Raw genomic sequence first — 17,069 nt, 5'->3', positions numbered from 1 at the left:
CCAACCTTTCAATTAGCAGTTGAGAGCATTAACTGTTTGTGACACCCAGAGGACTTGATAAAGTACAACCAAGGACTAGTCCTTAAAAACTGCATTCACAAAAAAGAATCGTAAATCTTTAGGTGCTAGGAACAGAGTAGGCCTGGAATTTAGAGCTGAGGATTGCTGGTCTGCAAGGGTGGGGACATTGCCAGACTGACAGACAGAGGCTTGGGTTTCACTGCCCAATGGTGACAGAAACACTATAAACTCAGGATTGTTCCTCCAAGTAAAGGCCTACAAACTCAGGAAGGAGGCGCTGAGAGAAATGTCCTCTGGCCAGAGACATGGGGGAAAGCTCATTTATGCTCAGGGCTCAGGGTAGACGGAAAGCACCCTGTGGTAACTCTAAAGCCTGTGTATGGGGTCCAAATAATCACTTCCAGCCAAAGAAGGGTTAGGAGGCAGTAGCTAAGTTGGTGGTGGCCATGGAGATGTAGAGAAGTACATGGAGGTGAGGTGAGACTTGTTTTGGGAGATAACAGATGTGGCTGAGGGAATTCCTTTCCTTCTCCTTCCCTTCTTTTCTTCCTGCTCCACTCTTTTTCTCCCCTTATTCTCTCTTCCTTCCCTCTCTGCCTTCCTTTCTTTCTTCTTCATTTCTCCCTCTCTGCCTCCCTGCTTCCTTGCCTCTTTTCCCTTCCATTTGAGTGTGGAATCAAGGAAACATTGAGATATCTAGCAACTAGCCTTACTGAGGTTGGTAAGACCTGGAGGAGGAGGAAATCTGGGAGTTCAGGGAATCAAGAGTTTAATCTCGGGCCTATGAAAGTTTGAGGCTTTGTGAGGTATCCAGGGCTTGACATCAGATAGGCTGTTGGACATCTGAGTCAGGAACTCAGAGAAGATCTAGGTGAGTGAATTCTGGGGTTATGAGATGAGTCTGGAGCTGAGCTCTGGACATAGGAACATCCCAGAGAAGGCTGGGGCCTGCTATAAGATGGTCTACAAGGAAGTGAGGGCATGGACCTAGGACTGGCAGCAGGGAAATCTTTGGAGACCTTAACCTTCCCTGCTAGTGGGGGGTCACAGGGTAGAAGAAAAAAGGGAAGCCAAGGACTGGAGGCTGCAGAAGAGGACAGAAATAACCAGAAGGCTGGCTGTTCAAATTCACCAGGCACTCCTCGGAAGGAAGGTTGGGCAATCTACTTCAGTAGTGATACTGCCTGGGAATCCAAAGGAGGGGTCATTATGAGTCAGATCCGACTCAGCAGCAGTTGGTTTGGTTTGGTTTCCTTACAAATTGTAAAATCTTTTAGCCCCTGCTCATATTAGTACCACCACCTGTCTTGTCGATTTGTCATACTATGGTGGCTTTCATGTTGCTGTGAAGCTGGAGGCCATACCACTGGTATTTCATGTCAGCATGGATGGGAGAGGTGAGACATTGGGGCAAATGTATCAGAAAGATGTTCGTAGGGACTATCTGTTGGCAAAATCTCTACCATGTGGGCTTGTCTCTGATTCTTAAGGTGGATTGGGAGGAGTTCCTGCCAGTACATTCAGCAAATGCTCCCTGGCACCACACACAATTCTTAGCACAGGTTATGTAACAATACACAGCCAGACAAGTCCCCTGCCTACCAGAAGGTTCATGGCTTCAGGGACATACTCAAATCAGATGTCTCTTGAAAAGAGTGGATTTTGAATTTTAGATCGGTGCTAGGCATGTTGATTCACAAGGCTGCTGGAAGAATCATTACATTAGCATTTAAAGAAGCCCTAAAACCCAAACCAACAGCAATTGTAACAACTTGGCCTTGAAAATGTTCTGTCTCCTTTGTATTCTCTGCTGCTGTCTGCTTCACATGCCTACCAATGCAAAATCAGCTACTTCACCATGGTTCCATTAAGCAGTTTATGCCCTTACATTTGATTTTCCTTTGTCGCTGTCCAGCTTTCACATGCATATGAAGTAGTTGAAAAGACTTGGCTTGGATCAGGCACACCATAATCATCAGAGTGACACCTTTAATTTTTAAAGAGATCTTTTGCTGCAGATTTGCCCAATGCAGTATATGTCATTTGATTTCTTGACTGCTGCTTCTATGGGCATTGATTGTTGATCCAAGTAGAGTGAAATCCTTGACAACTTCAGTTTCTTCCTGTTCATCTTGATGTTTATTGGTCCAGCTGTGAGGGTTTTCATTTTCATTTCATTCAGGTATAACCCATATTGAAGGCTATAGTGTCATCAATCAGGGCTTTAAGTCCTCTTCTCTTTTGACAAGCAAAATTGTGTCATTTGCATATCACAGGTTGTTAATGAATCTTCCTCTAATCCTGATGCCTTCTTTATATAGTCAGTTTTTGCTGCCCTTACATTCTACTCCCTCCTTCCCAGGAAACTGCAACACCAGAAGTAACTCTCCCTTAGAACAATCCTGCTGACAAGGGAACAGCGGATGTGGGTTATGATGACAGGCTGGGACAAGAATTAGGAGCATCACAGGTTGGGGGTTGCCCAACAGTACTCACTCCTCACTGGGCAAAGCCACAATCAGGGTCTTGCTGTTTATCTCCAGGCTCTTTAAAGGTCATCTTCTTCTTCTTCGCCTCCCTGTGTGCCTGGTATTCTGGCTACCTTCTCGCTGAGCTGATCCCAGAGATGCCACTTTCGAATGCTGTCTACAACATTCGGAGCATTGGCGAGAAGCCCATCCTTAGAGGTATGTTCTGCATGCTTATTCAAAGGACAGTTTTGCAGCATCCCTGCCACAGTAGGAGCAGGGTTCTCTGGCCTCAGCTCTTGGCCTTTTGATTTTGAAGTTATGATAAGGAGGAAGAAGAAGATAAAAATGCTGTTCCTCACTCTTTTAGTTCCTACACCATCCTCAGGTGGGTACCACTAACGATCCCATGTTAGAGATGCAGATACAGCCCTCAAGTTGCTCAGCCATGGCCAGACCTTAACTCACTGAGTCCTCCAAGTACTAGCTGCATCACTTGTGAAATATCCATTGGGACCCAAATGCTAAAATTCAAAAACATTTTAAAGTGTCTAAAGTTTCTAAAGCCATATTTACTAAGTACTGTCTTTGGAAGGTCTGATGGCATACTGCCTAAGGCATTTGACTGCTAACCAGAAGGTTGGTGGTTCAGACCTGCCCGCCATTCCCCAGAAGGAAAATTGGGCAATCTACTTCTGTAGAGATACTACCTCGGAAACCCAAGGCAGGGTCACTATGAGTCAGATCCGACTCGGATGGCAGTGAGTTTGGTTTGGTTTTGGTCTTTGGAACCAGGGTCCCTGGGTGATGCAGTTAATGCACTTGGCTGCTAACCAACAGGTTGGAGGTTTGAGTTTGCCCAGAGATGCCTCTGAATTAAAAAGACTGGCGATCTACTTCTGAAAAATCAGCCACTGCAAACCCTATGGAGTTCATTTCTACTCTGACACATATGGGTTGCCATGATTTGGAATCAACTTGACAGTAACTATTTTATTGGTTTTGAGATGCAAAAGCGAACAGTTTAGTAAACTGAAAAGAGACTTCAGATACCAAAGGACATTTTATATTGGAAGGCAGAATTCCTTAGGTGAAATTTATTACTAAAACATCAATTTACAAAAAGGTACACTTTCTGTGTGGTGACTGTTGTTGTGTGGCTATCTGCTGTTGAGTCAACTCTGACTGATGGCGACCTTATGCATAACAGAGTGAAACATTGCCCATTCCTCACCGTCATCACAATTATTGGCATGTTTGAGTCTAGTCTGATAATATTCTGTTCTGATCCATAGGGTTTTCATTGGTTAATTTTCAGAAGTAGATCACCAGGCCTTACTTCCTAATCTTTCTTAGTCTCATAGCTCTGCTGAAACTTGTTCCCCATGGGTGACCTGGCTGGTATTTGAAATACCAGTGGCATAGCTTCCAGCATTCCAGCAATGCACAAGCTACCACAGTACGACAGTAGTGGGTATAGCTACTATTTTATTCACCTTCTCATTTATCAATTGTCTCATTTTCTGACATTTCATATTTAAGACAATAGTAAAAACTCTGCTATCCAACTATTTTGCACATTAACAATGTATATCTGGCAGTAGCCAATGCCAAGGTGCAAGGTGAGAGTAATGATGGTTAAGATTATGTGTCATCTTGGCTGGGCCATAATTCTTAGTTGTTTGGCAATTGATATGATTTGGCAGTTACATAATGATATAATTTGGCAGTTATATAATGATGTGATTTGACAGTTATGTAATGATATAATCATCCTCCATTTTGTGATCTGATGTTGTTATCCTCCATTTTTGCATAATGGTGATTTTTGCATGATGACCTGGTCTTTGGAACCTAATCATGTTGGTAAGTAAGGAGTGGGTGTGTTATGTTATCAATTTATACCACAATTATTGGGTGCTGGTATGGACTAAGTACAGTTTCAGGAGCTGAGTGAAGATATAAGAACAAAGCATACAAGGTCCCTGCCCTTTTGGGACTTATATTCTCATTGGAGGAGATGATTTTTAAAGTGAACAAATAACCCAGGGATAATTTTTAAAGTGAACAAATAAATATATAATACCAGGAGCCAATGGGTATTATAAAGAAAAATAAGGCAGGCCAAAGATAGTGGGGGTGGGCAGTGCCTTTTTGAGAAGGTTGTCTGGGATGTGTCTCTGAGAGGGAGATAATTAACAAGGGAAGGAAATAAAGCCAGGCAGTGAGTAAGTCATGTACACTTCTAAGTGCTACTTGCAAGTTTGGTTTAAAACAAAGAAACAAACAAACAAACAAAAAAAAAAAACTCATTGCCATCTAATTGATTTTGGTTCATGGCAACCATTATTTGTTACAGAGTAGAAGTGCCCCATAGGATTTTCTTGGCTATAATCTTTATGGAAGCAGATTGCCAGACTTTCTTCAATGGCACCATTGGAGGTTTTAGACCATCAACTTTTTTGATAAGCAACCAGTTGCAAACCACTTGCATCACTTATGGACCTTTTGCTGTAAAATGGGAATTGTGAGTAGGTGGCCCCAGTGACAGATCTGGCCTGCAAACAGGATTTGTTTAAAAGTAAAACAAAATATGAGTGTGTAAAAATAGGGATTTCATATAAAATTCTAGATTTATAGCATATCTTGAAATACCAGAAGCTCCAGCAACCCAGGCATTCCCTGTTGCAAGACAGTCAGTTGCAGTTGGTCAGGCAGCTCTGACCAAGGGCATGTGCCCTCCCCAGGGACCACAGTCTGTCTCAGGACCAAAGGCATTTTTGTGAGCGGCTGTGGTTTAAATTCACCAGCATATGGAAAGAACAAGAAAAAATGAGGCTCTTGGGTTTGGTTTTGATCTGGCTTACTCTTTACCTCTACAAATTTCAGAGTCTAATAGGGGAGAACTTAAAAGCCAAGGAGTCCCTGGGTGGTGTAAATGGGTAACACACTTGCCTGCTAACCAAAAGGTTGGAGGTTCCCATCCACTCAAAAGGCACCTTTGAAGAAAGGCCTGGCAATGCACTTTTGAAAAATCAGCTACTAAAATCCCAAAGGAGCACAGTTCTACTTTGATCCACATGAGGTCACCTTGACTTGGAACTGACTCAACAGTAACTGGATAACTGGTTTCAAAGCCAAATCATAATGTAAGGAAAATAAACAAAGAAACTTAAATGTGCAGGATGCTTTAAATAAAAACTATGCATTTGGAATATAACTTGGATTGGGAATAAGGTGAAATTGCAAAGACCCATTAAAAATTAAGTTGGAAATCTTGTGGAACATTAGGGTAGTAATCTGTGCCATTTTCAAATTCTCATTAGAAATAGATATGCCGGTATACTTTTAATATAGGAATAAATTATACAAAGTTAATTTGCATAAACAAAAAAAATGGGTAATGTTTTTTAAAAATAGTCTTGTAAAGCCATTTCTTTTCAGAGTGATTACCTTTTATGACCCTACCAAAAAAAAAAAAAAGACTATCTAGGAATTCACTACAAGTAAACAACAACAACAAAGTATTCATAGGAGCTTTGATAGCATAGTGCCTAAGGGACTTGACTGCTAACCAGAGGCTGGCAGTTCAAACTCACCAGCAACTCCTCAGAAGGAAAGTTGGGCAATCTACTTCCATAGTGATACCGCCTCAGAAACCCACGGAGGGGCCACTAGGAGTTGAGTCCGACTCAACAGCATGTAACAACAACAAGGTATTTATAAGGAGTTCTTGTGGCATAGTGCCCAAGGCATTTGACTGCTAACCAGAAGGATGGTTGTTCAAACCCACCAGCCACTCCACAGAAGGAAGATTTACTGCCATAAAGATTAACTACCTTGGAAACCCAAAGGGGGTTGCTATGAGTCAGAATCAACTCAATGGCAGTGAGTTTGTCTTTTTTTTTTTTTAAGTATATCTTTTATAATGTTTTTATGTTGGATTTGCTTATAGTCAAATATATTTATTGTATATAAACTGAGAATGAGGCCCAACACTGGGGGCGGGGCGACCCCAACACCAAGACAGGCACCCTCTAAGGGCTGAGTCTCTCTTTCATTTTATACATTTTCACAAAATGAGGAGATGTGCCCCAGAAATGGACTTGCCTCTAGGCCATCCATCTTGCTCCTCTTGTTAGCTGCAGTCCAGTCAGCCCCTGACTAATGGTGACCCCATGCACCATAGAATGATATGCTACCTAGTCCTTCACCATCCCCATGATCAGTTGTGGGTCAGACCACTGTGGTCCATCTGGTTTTCACAGGCTGATTTTCAGAAGATCGCCAGTCCTTTTTTCCTGATTCATTATAGTCTGGGAGCTCTGCTGAAATCTGTTCAGCATCACAGCAGTACATGAGCTTCCACTGACAGACAAGTGGTAGCTATATATCAGGTGCATTGGCGGAAAATTAAACTCAGGTCTTCTGCATAGGAGGTGAAAATTCTACCAATTAACTATTGCTGCTCTCTGTCGTCTTGTTGGAAGGCTCATTAGTGTGGCTTCAGTTCCTCCCTGGGTAGGCCAGGCATGCCCAGTCATCATCTTAGACTGAAGCATATCCAAGTTATGCAAAACCCAAAGAGGATAGAGGGGAGTAGCAAGTGATAGTAAGGGCCATGGTGGCCATGTCACACTCTTGTGGACTGTGACCACCACTATGGAGGGACACGTGGCTGTTGAGGTTCTCATGCAGAGCTTGGGGCTGTACATGGTTTTTCCTACTTGGGTGCTGATACAGATGAGAGATTAAAATGAGAAAGGCATTGCCCATAGGAGTTGGTTTGCATCAAGGCTTATTCCATTCCTAAGGAATGGTTCAGAAAGGCTGCAGCTGCTGCCCTCTTGTCCAGGGACTGTGTGTAAGTCATCCAGGGGCTTCTTGTGAGTTCTGCTTTGACCCTTTGTGTCTCCTTTGTGTTGCCAGGCATGTGATTTCCATGAAAAAGTGGAAAAGATTGTGATTTCCCATCTGTTGAGAGAAAGGACAAGAATTGAGTCATAATTTATGGAGTCAACATCCCAGTTGGCCAGGAGTCAACTCCAACTCATGGCAACCCCATGTATGTAAGAAAAGAACTTTGCTCCATAGGGTTCTCAAAGACTGAGTTTTTGGAAGTAGATTGCCAGGTCTTCTGAGGCACTTTTGAATGGTCTTGAGTCTCCAACCATTCTGTTAGCATCCAAGTGCATTGATAATTTGTACCATCCAGGGACTCCTGAATCAACATAATCTGGTGATTATTAGTTGCTCTTTACTCCTGCAGGGTCTCTTTGAATGTTTTCTGGAGAATATTTCCTTTAAATGTTCTTAACTTTCCCAACCCATGTACAGCAAGAACCCACAGGTTTGCTAGAATCTGAAGCACATGATGCAATAAGTTGAGACATGAGGTCAGTACTTGGTGCTGAGAGAAATAAGCCACAGAAGGTTATTTCCCGTGTATAATTATGAGGAAGCTCACAAACTAACAGCACAATGCTGCTGCTAAAAGTAGACTGAAACTCGGAATCTGGGAGCACTCAGGTGAATGTTCAGTCACTGAAAATGACTTTCTAAATTCTTCCTCCATAGACAAGGTCCCTGTGTTCTTGGAGCTTGTTTAGCTGGGAGGTGACTTGGGTGTTCATCAATGAGAATATGGCCAAGTGATTGGACAAGAGTTACAGATGCTTCAGAGAAGCACTTCAGGCCAGGCCTTGAAGAGTGGATAGGATAGAATGGATAAGACAAGGTGAAAAGAGGAGCAATGCAGGAGAACAACAGAGGAAACAGTCCTAGGAGGAGATGTGAGGGGATTTGAATGATATAGGTGTTTATCAACACTTCCAAGACTTCTGAAAGAACCCCATAGGACAATGAAGTATAACCCATTAATGTCTTTGCCTTTAGATCTTGGATGCTTGTGCTTAATACATCCTTAGAGATATATTGAGGCTAGGCTTAGTCCACAAATAAGAAAAGTCACTCAGGTGGGGACTGGCCAGACATATGTCAGCCTTACCGCAGAGGAGTCGGGGCAGGACCTGACGGTTGAGTTTGACCTTCAGTTAATCATGCCTACACAATGAAACCCTAGTAAAAACCCTGGACACGGAAACTCAATGAGCTTCCTGGTTGGTGATAGACATCCATGTGTGGGAGGGTGATGCAACCCTTGGGACATGGAAGCTTCGTGTTGGGAACCCACCCAGACTAAACCTTATGCATCTCCTCATAATTGTGTTATTTTTGCTGGGATAAAGCTGTAATCTTAAGAAGGAAAGAAGGAAGGGAGGAAGAGAGAGAGGGAGGAAGCAGGCAGGCTGGCAGACCCTGCTGTTCAGGAACTCCCCCAGGCTGGCCAAAACTAGGTTGAGGCTAGTGGACAGGGCTGTCAGTGCAGAATCAGATCCTGTCTTCATTTTAAATCTTGCTATTTAGTTCATTATGAAGTTTCTTGAATTAATTTAATTTTTTTATAATATTGTATCAAACTGTCATTTGTCTTGATTCCTGAGCTTTTGGGCACCCTTACATTTTTTACCAGAGGTGAGCACCTTACTCACTTTACCCTCTTCCCAGTCCTGTTCCAGTCCTCTCTTAAATACACTGTCACTATGTGGAAATGTACAGAGGGGGCCAGGAATGTCTCAATGCAAAAACTACCATACATTGGAAAAAGTGCTTTGTTGGTACAGGGAAATGGAGAGAGAAGTGGGTAGTGACGTTGTCCTGGAGGGAAGGCAGTTAAGAACACCAACCCAGTGTTGTACTCCAATGAGTCCATTTATAAATTTAATCCCCAGCCTGGTTAGATGGATGTGAGCAGATAGAGAAAGACAAAGAAAGTCAAACCAGTTCCAGACTTGCTGTATAAATGCATATTATAGGATGGAATGGGTGGGGGACTAAAGTGATCCTGTTGTTTCAGAGTCTGGTCAGCTTTGACACCATGGAAGCTGCCTTGAATGAGAGTTAATACATTAATCCAAGTGTAGAGGGATTTCCAAATGCATTTATGGAGGAAACAAGATGCATTTAGCAGAATAAGAGCAAACTGATGGGTGATATTATGTAGTTTGAGATGTCTTGATCTACAAAGAAAGAGCTGAGCTCACTAGTTTCAGCAGCTAGTTAGGGGACAGAACTACAAGGGGACAGGCTGGGGTCTGGAATTGCTAGTAACTAGGAATCCATATAAAATGAATGAATTTGAATTGTGATGTTGATGAAAATATTGACTATACCATGGATTTCCAGAAGAATGAACAAATCAGTCTCAGAGGAAGTACAGATAGAATGTTCCTTAGAGGCAAGGATGGTGAAACTTCATCATTTATATGTGTCATTAAGAAAGATTAATCACTAGAAAAGAACATAATTTTTGGTAAAGTAAAGAGTCAATGAGGGAGACTCTCAGTGAGATATCTTAACACAATAACTGAAACAATGGGTTCAAACACAATCATGAAGACTGTGCAATATTGGGCAATGCTTTGCTCTGTTATACATAAAGCTATGAGTTGAAAAGGACTTAACATCAACAACAGCAGTAAGAGTCTTTGGGTGGTACAAACAGTTAACAAGTTCAGCTGCTAACCCAAGCTTGAAGGTTCTAGTCCACCCAGAGGCACTTCAGAAGAAAGGCCTAGCAATCTACTTCTGAAAAATCAGCCATTGGAAACCCTATGGGGCACAATTCTTCTCTGGTACCCATAAGGTCACCATTAGTTGGGGTTGTCTCGATGGTAACTGGTTTAATCCCAGGGCATACACTTTTCTAGCTGTGTTTTTTTGGGGCAAGTCACATTGAACTGGTTTCTCTGTTAAATGAGGACACCATCATCTCCTTTCAGGTGATAATGGGAGTGAGTGACAGATAACACAAATGTTTCCAATCTATTCCTATTCAGTCCCCAAAATGAGGGTGAATCATTTTGTCCAAACCTTGCTGTTCTTGTTGGGTGCTATTGAGTCAATTCTAACTAACTGTGATCCCATGTGTCACAGTAGAACTGCCCCACAGGGTTTTCTAGTCTGTAATCTTTACAGAAGCAAATCACTAGGTCTTTTCTTCCACAGAGCCAACATGTGGGTTTGAAATGCCGACCTTTTGGCCAGTACCTAAGCTTTTAACCTTTGCACCACCAGGGCTCCAACACTTGTTGTTGTTAGGTACCATCAAGTTGGCTCCAATTCATACCAACATTATATACAACAGAATGGAACACGGCCCAGTCCTCCCCATCCTCACAGTCCTTGCCACGCTCAAGCCCATTGTTGTAGCCACTGTGTCAATCTATCTTGCTGAGTGTCTTCCACTTTTTCACTGACTCTCTACCAAACATGATATCCTTCTCCAGGAACTTCTCCCTTCAGACCACATGACCAAAGTAGATGGACAAAGTCTGACCATTTTCCTTTCAAAGGAACATGCTGGCTGTACTTGTTCAGGACAGACTCGTTTGTTCTTCTGGCAGTTTATAGTATTTCAGTACTCTTCACCAACACCACAATTCAAAGGCATCAACTCTTCTTTGGTCCTCCTTATTCTTTGTCCAGCTTCCCACGCATATGAGCCAATTGAAAATACTATGGCTTGGGGCAGGTGCACCCTAGTCTTTAAAATGACATCCTTGTTCCTTAACACTTGAAAGAGGTCTTTTGCAGCAGATTTGCCCAGTGCAGTAAACATTTGATTTCTTGACTGCTGCTTCCAATGGTGTTGATTGTGGGTTCAAGTAAAGCAAAATCTCTGACAACCTCAATCTTTTCTCCATGTATCATGATATTGCTTACTGGTCCAGTTGTGAGGATATTTTTATAGTCCACCTTCTCAGATTATTTGTTCAGCATAAAAATTGAGTAAGTATGGTGAAAGGATACAAACCTAATGCACACCCTTCTTGATTTTAAACCATGCAGTTTAACAAAAAGTTGACAGCCCTTGTTCTATTGAATGACAGCCTCTTTGTCTATGTATGGGTTCCTCATGAGCACAATTAAGTGCTCTGGAATTCCCATTCTTCACAATGTTATCCATAATTTGTTATGATCCACACAGTCAAATGCATTGTGGAGTCAATAAAACACAGGTAAACATCTTTCTGGTATTCTTTGCTTTCAGTGAAGATCTTACTGAAATCAGCAGTGATATCCCTCATTTCATATCCTCTTCTGAATCCAGCTTGAATTTCCAGTAGTTCACTGTCAATATAATGGTGCAACTGAGCTCCAACCCTTAAGGCTGCTTAAATGTGCTTATTGATTTTCTTATCTACAGTTATCTTCTTATCTATCGGTTATCTTTTCTCCACCTTTGTAGGATCCCCAGATTCCAAAAGCACTTTGTTCTCCCGTTTTCAGCATGTTTTGTATCCTAATAATTGGTTTTATGCCCTCTCTCCACTCAATTTATCTTTGTTACTTTCCAGGCAATTATATTAACATAGGACTCCCAACTCCAACACCAACCTCACTGCTGTTGAGTAAGTCCGGACTTATAATGGCCCCTCCTTGGTTTTCTGAGACTGTATCTCTGTGGAAGTAGATTGCCCAGTTTTCCTTCTGAGGAGTGGCTGGTGGGTTCGAACCATCAACCTTTTGGTTAGCAGCCACATGCCTTAACCACTACACCACCTGAACTCCTTTTCATTGATACCCAGAAGTTCCTAAATGTATGCAGCATGAAGCATGCTATAAAGATTTGTAGACAAAGTTTTCTAATTTCAGTCATATTAAAAAAATAACTAGGAGAGTTTTCTGATAAATTCTGTACTGTATGTTTTATAGAATAATAATATATATAGTCTTTAATAGTGTGAACCACTCTGCTCTGCCTTCTCTCTGTGCTTTTCTATTCCACATAGTTAATGTGAGAATTGAATCTCATATTGAATTCTTCTAATTTGTGAAAGGTCAAAAGTTCAAACCCACCAGCTGCTCCATAGGAGAAAGGTGTGCCAGTCTTTTTCTGTAAAGATTAAACCAAAATCAAACCCATTGTCATCAAGTGGATTCCAATGCATAGTAAGCAACACTTTAGGACAGAGTAGAACTGATGGCGTAGTGCCAAAGGCATTTGACTAGAAGCCACTCCTCAGAAGGAAGGTTGGGCAATCTACTTCCATAGTGATACTGTCTCAGAAACCCAAGAAGGGGTCGTTATGAGTCCAATCCGACTCTACAGCAGTGAATTTGGTTTGGTTGGTATAGGGTTCCCAAAGCTGTAAATCTTTATGGAAGCAGACTGCCACATCATCCTCCCACAGAGCAACTGGTGATTTTGAACCACTAACCTTTAGGTTAGCAGCCAAGAGCTTAATCACTGTACCACCAGGGCTCCTGCCATAAAAGTTGCAGCCTTGGAAAACCTGTGTGGCAGTTCTACTCTGCCCTGTAGGGTTGCTAAGAGTCAGAATTGACTCCACAGCTTGGTTTGTGTGTGTGTGTGTGTGTGTGTGCGCACTCACCAGGGAAGGAACAGAAGCCCTGCTCTCTGTCCTGCCCTCAGAGCAGCAGCTGTATGGCTCCTATTCCTTGTCCAGGCTCTGCTCCTTGAGTCTTCCCTCCTCTCCACCTGTCTTCTCTCTCTCAATCTCTTTCTCTGCCTCTCTTCTTTTCCCCTTCACCCCCCCTCCTCTTACTCATCTGATACCAATGATTACTCTCTTTTTCTTGTTGATTTGCAGAGAGTTGTTTATACATACCAGTACTAGTTGTCATCAAGTCCACTCTGACTCGTGGTGACCCTAGGTGTGTCAGAATAGAACTGGGCTCCATTGGGGTTTCAGTGGGTGACTTTTTGGAAGTAAATCACCAGGACTTTCTTCCAAGGCATCTCTTGGTAGACTGAACCTTCAGCCTTTCAGTGAGCAGCTGAATAAATTAATCTTTTGCACCACCAAGGAATGTATTAGCTATTAAATGCCTGTTTCATATTTAGGAGCTCTGGTGGCACAGTGCCTAAGGCATTTGACTGCTCACCAGAAGGTTGGTGGTTCAAACCCACCAGCCATTCCATGGAAGGAAGACTGGGAAATCTACTTCAATAAAGATTTACTGCCTTGAAAATCCAGTGGGGGCACTATGGGTTGTAATTGACTCAATGTCAGTGGGTTTTTTTTTTGTTTGTTTGTTTTTGTTTTTTTTTGACAGTTCTCTGTCAATATACTGCTATAACTGTTTTTGAATTATCTTCTGTAAGATTTTACTTGCATGTGATATCAGTGGTGTTCCCCCCCCCTTTACTTCCTGTCTCTTCTATTTGCATGTAAACTGTTCTATTCACTGTGGTACCTATAGAATCTAGGGTTCTATAAACATTTGTTGAATTAGTGAATCAGTAAAGGAGTGTATCTAATTTGGAAGGCCAAACGTACTCTCCTCACCTCTATAACTAACAACACAGGCTGGAAAAGGAAGATTCAAGTTAAAGTAAGTAGAGACAAAATGCCATTGAAGTTGTCTTCCATACACTTCAGATATAAAGTCACCCAAATTCTTTTCTTAGAAAGCCTTGCAAGGCAGAACTTAACCAAATAAATCATTGCATTGGTCACTGCTGTGACTGTTGGCCAAGACAGAATAAACTGACAAATGGTAAGTATCTGTTGTGGAGGGCTTACTGAACGGTCAGTCGGAAAATGAACTTTGAGTTCTAATTCTACCACTAATTTGCTGCCAGTGACTTTGAGTTGTTCCCCATCTGTAAAGGAAGGAACGTTGTAGAGGATATCTGTGATCTAAGGCTCTTTGCAATTCCGAAATAAAATCTACCTTCTTGGATTCCCTGTCACTATGGATTACACTGTGTCCTCCCAATATACATATTCGAATCCTAACACCTGCACCTATGTGATCCCACAGAATATGGAAATTATCAAACAGTATCATTGATATTACATGCAAGTAAAATCTTACTGAAGATAATTCAAAAACAGTTACAGCAGTGTATTGACAGAGAACTTTCAGAAATGCAAGCTGGATTCAGAAGGGGATGTGGAGGAGGGATATCATAGCTGATGTTAGATGGAAAGAATACCAGAAAGATGTTTACTTGTGTTTTACTGAGTATACAAAAGCATTTTATTGTGTGGATCATAACAAATTATGGATAACGTTGAGAAGAATGGGAATTCCAGAACACTTAACTGTACTCATGAGGAACCTGTACATGGACCAGGAGGCTGTTGTTCAAACAGAACAAAGATACTACATGGTTTAAAATCAGGAAGGGAGTGCATCAGGATTGTATCCCTATACTATACTTATTTAATCTATATGCTGAATAAATAATCTGAGAAGCTGGACTATATGAAGAAGAACATGGCATCAGGATTGGAGGAAGGCTCATTAACAACCTAAGATATGCATATGACACAACTTTGCTTGCTGAAAGTGAGGATTACTTGGAGCACTTATTGATGAAGATCAAAGACTACAGTCTGCAGTATGCATTACACCTCAATATAAAGAAAACAAAAATCCTCACAAGTGGACCAATAAGCAGCATCATGATAGATGGAGAAAAGATTGAAGTTGTCAAAGACTTCATATTTCTTGGTTCTTTAATCAACACCAATGGAAGCAGCAGTCAAGACATTAAAAGACATACTGCATTGGGAAAATCTGTTGCAAAAGACCTCTTTCAAGTGCTGAAGAGCAAAGATATCTCCTTGAAGACTTAAATGCACCTAGCCCAAGCCATGGTATTTTCAATAGCCTCATATGCATGTGAGAGCTGGACAATGAGAAAGGAAGACCAAAGAAGAGTTGATGCTTTTGAGTTGTGTTGGCAAAGAATGCTGAAAGTACCAAGGACTGTAGAACAACTAACACATCTATCCTGGAAGAAGTGCATCTGGAATGTTCCTTGGAAGCGAGAATGGCCAGACTCTCACCTACTTTGGTCACATTGTCAGAAGGGACCATTCTCTGAAGAAGGGTGTCATGCTTGGTAAAGAGGAGGGTCAACGAAGGAGGGGAAGGCCCTCAACAAGATGGCTTGACATGGTGTCTGCAGTGATGGGTTCAGGGATTGTGAGGCTGGTGCAGGACTGGGCAGTGTTTCATTCTGTTGTGCATAAGGTCTCTATGAGTCAGAGATGACTCAACAGTGCACAACAACAACAACAACCCTGCACCTATGGACATAATCCTGTTTGGGAATAAGATTATCTTGTTATGTTAAATAGATCATAACTGAGTAAGGTGGGTTCTAAGCCTAATCACTTCTGAGTTATCAAAAAATTAGACACAGAGATACATATACAGAGGGAAAGACAGATTTCATATGAGGATCTTCTACAAGCCAAGGAACCAAAGAATGCCCAGGGCTACCAACAAGGAAGGAATTGACATGGGTAAGACCCTGATTTGGACTTTCAGCCTCCATGACAGGAGCTGTAGTGATGCTGCAGTTAAAGCATTGGACTGCTAACTGAAAGGTCGTTGGTTCAAACCCACCAACCACTCCATGGGAGACAGAAGAAGCAGTTGACTTCTGTAAAGATTTACAGCCATAGAAAGCCTATGGGGCCAGTTCTGCTCTGTCCTATAGGGTCATTATGGGTTGGACTCGATGGCAGTGGAGGTGGTGGTGGATGGGTAATCTCCATGACTATGAGAAAATAAATTTCTATTCCTTAAAGCCACCCACTTGTAGTATTCTGTTATATCAGTACTAGGGAACAAAGACACATGGCCTCTGAAATATAACTATATGTAATAATAATAATAATAATAATAATAATAATAAGCCAAGTATTACACCCTTAAAAGAAACCCATGGCCAGGTGTTCGCATAGTGACAATGTTTCAGCCGTCTCGAATTATCCTGTTGTTCTATATGAGGTTAAAGGCCAATCCAGATAAAAATAAAAAACTAGAGTCATACTAAGGAGACGTTAAGGGTGGGGGACTGTTACAGATTAAATCAGCCCAGTTCAGTGGCACAGCTGCAAGAGTATATGTGGGGCAGTGAATTCCTTAATATGGCTCTTCTAGCCATGGCCTTTGTGATTCCCACCAGATGATTGGGTGGAACTATGTAAATATGAGGTGTTTTGTGGCCCACCAAAGGAGCTCTGGTGGCATTGTGGGTAAGGCATTTGGCTGCTAACCAGAAGGTTGGAGGTTCAAACCCACCAGGTGCTCCATGGAAGGAAGATGAGGCAATCTACTTCTGTAAAGATTTACAGCCTTGGAAACACAATGGGGATCACTAAGAGTCAGAATCTACTCAACGGTAGAGGGTTGTGGCATACCAAGGGGATTGGAAAGCTTGTTAGTAATATAAATAAGGTACAAGGCACCTTTATGGGGATGGGACCCTGGAAATAAGGTGTATGGAACCCCAATGTGGGAACTGGTCATTTTTTTTTTAAACTTTTATTGTGGTGAAACATACAAAACAAGACATTCCCCAACATAACACCTTCCACATTTACAGCTCAGGAACATTGATAATATTTTTCATGTTGTGCCATTATTGTTATCTTTTTCTAGAATATTCTACCACCTATTAGCATAAACTCAATGCTCCTCAAAGAAAAGCTTCCCCTTTTCCCCTCCCTCCTACCCCTGATAACCACA

General features: G+C 41.9%; 1 protein-coding gene across 1 annotated transcript in view; it reads left to right on the top strand.

Moving 5' to 3' along the window:
* Window positions 1-1,405: 1,405 nt before the first annotated feature.
* FAM3B (FAM3 metabolism regulating signaling molecule B) overlaps window positions 1,406-17,069 on the top strand; it is an 86,959-nt gene continuing 71,295 nt past the window's right edge. The window contains exons 1-2 of the mRNA XM_042781838.1: window positions 1,406-1,418; window positions 2,544-2,708. Of these exons, the coding sequence (XP_042637772.1) occupies window positions 1,406-1,418; window positions 2,544-2,708 (178 nt within the window). The remainder of the gene's footprint in view (window positions 1,419-2,543; window positions 2,709-17,069) is intronic.

This window comes from Orycteropus afer, unplaced genomic scaffold, assembly GCF_000298275.1.
Source record: "Orycteropus afer afer isolate SDZICR_OR568_19922 unplaced genomic scaffold, OryAfe1.0 scaffold00179, whole genome shotgun sequence".
NCBI lineage: Eukaryota > Metazoa > Chordata > Mammalia > Tubulidentata > Orycteropodidae > Orycteropus > Orycteropus afer.
The sequence above is the reverse complement of the archived record's forward strand: the minus strand, read 5'-3'. Positions and strand labels throughout refer to the sequence as shown.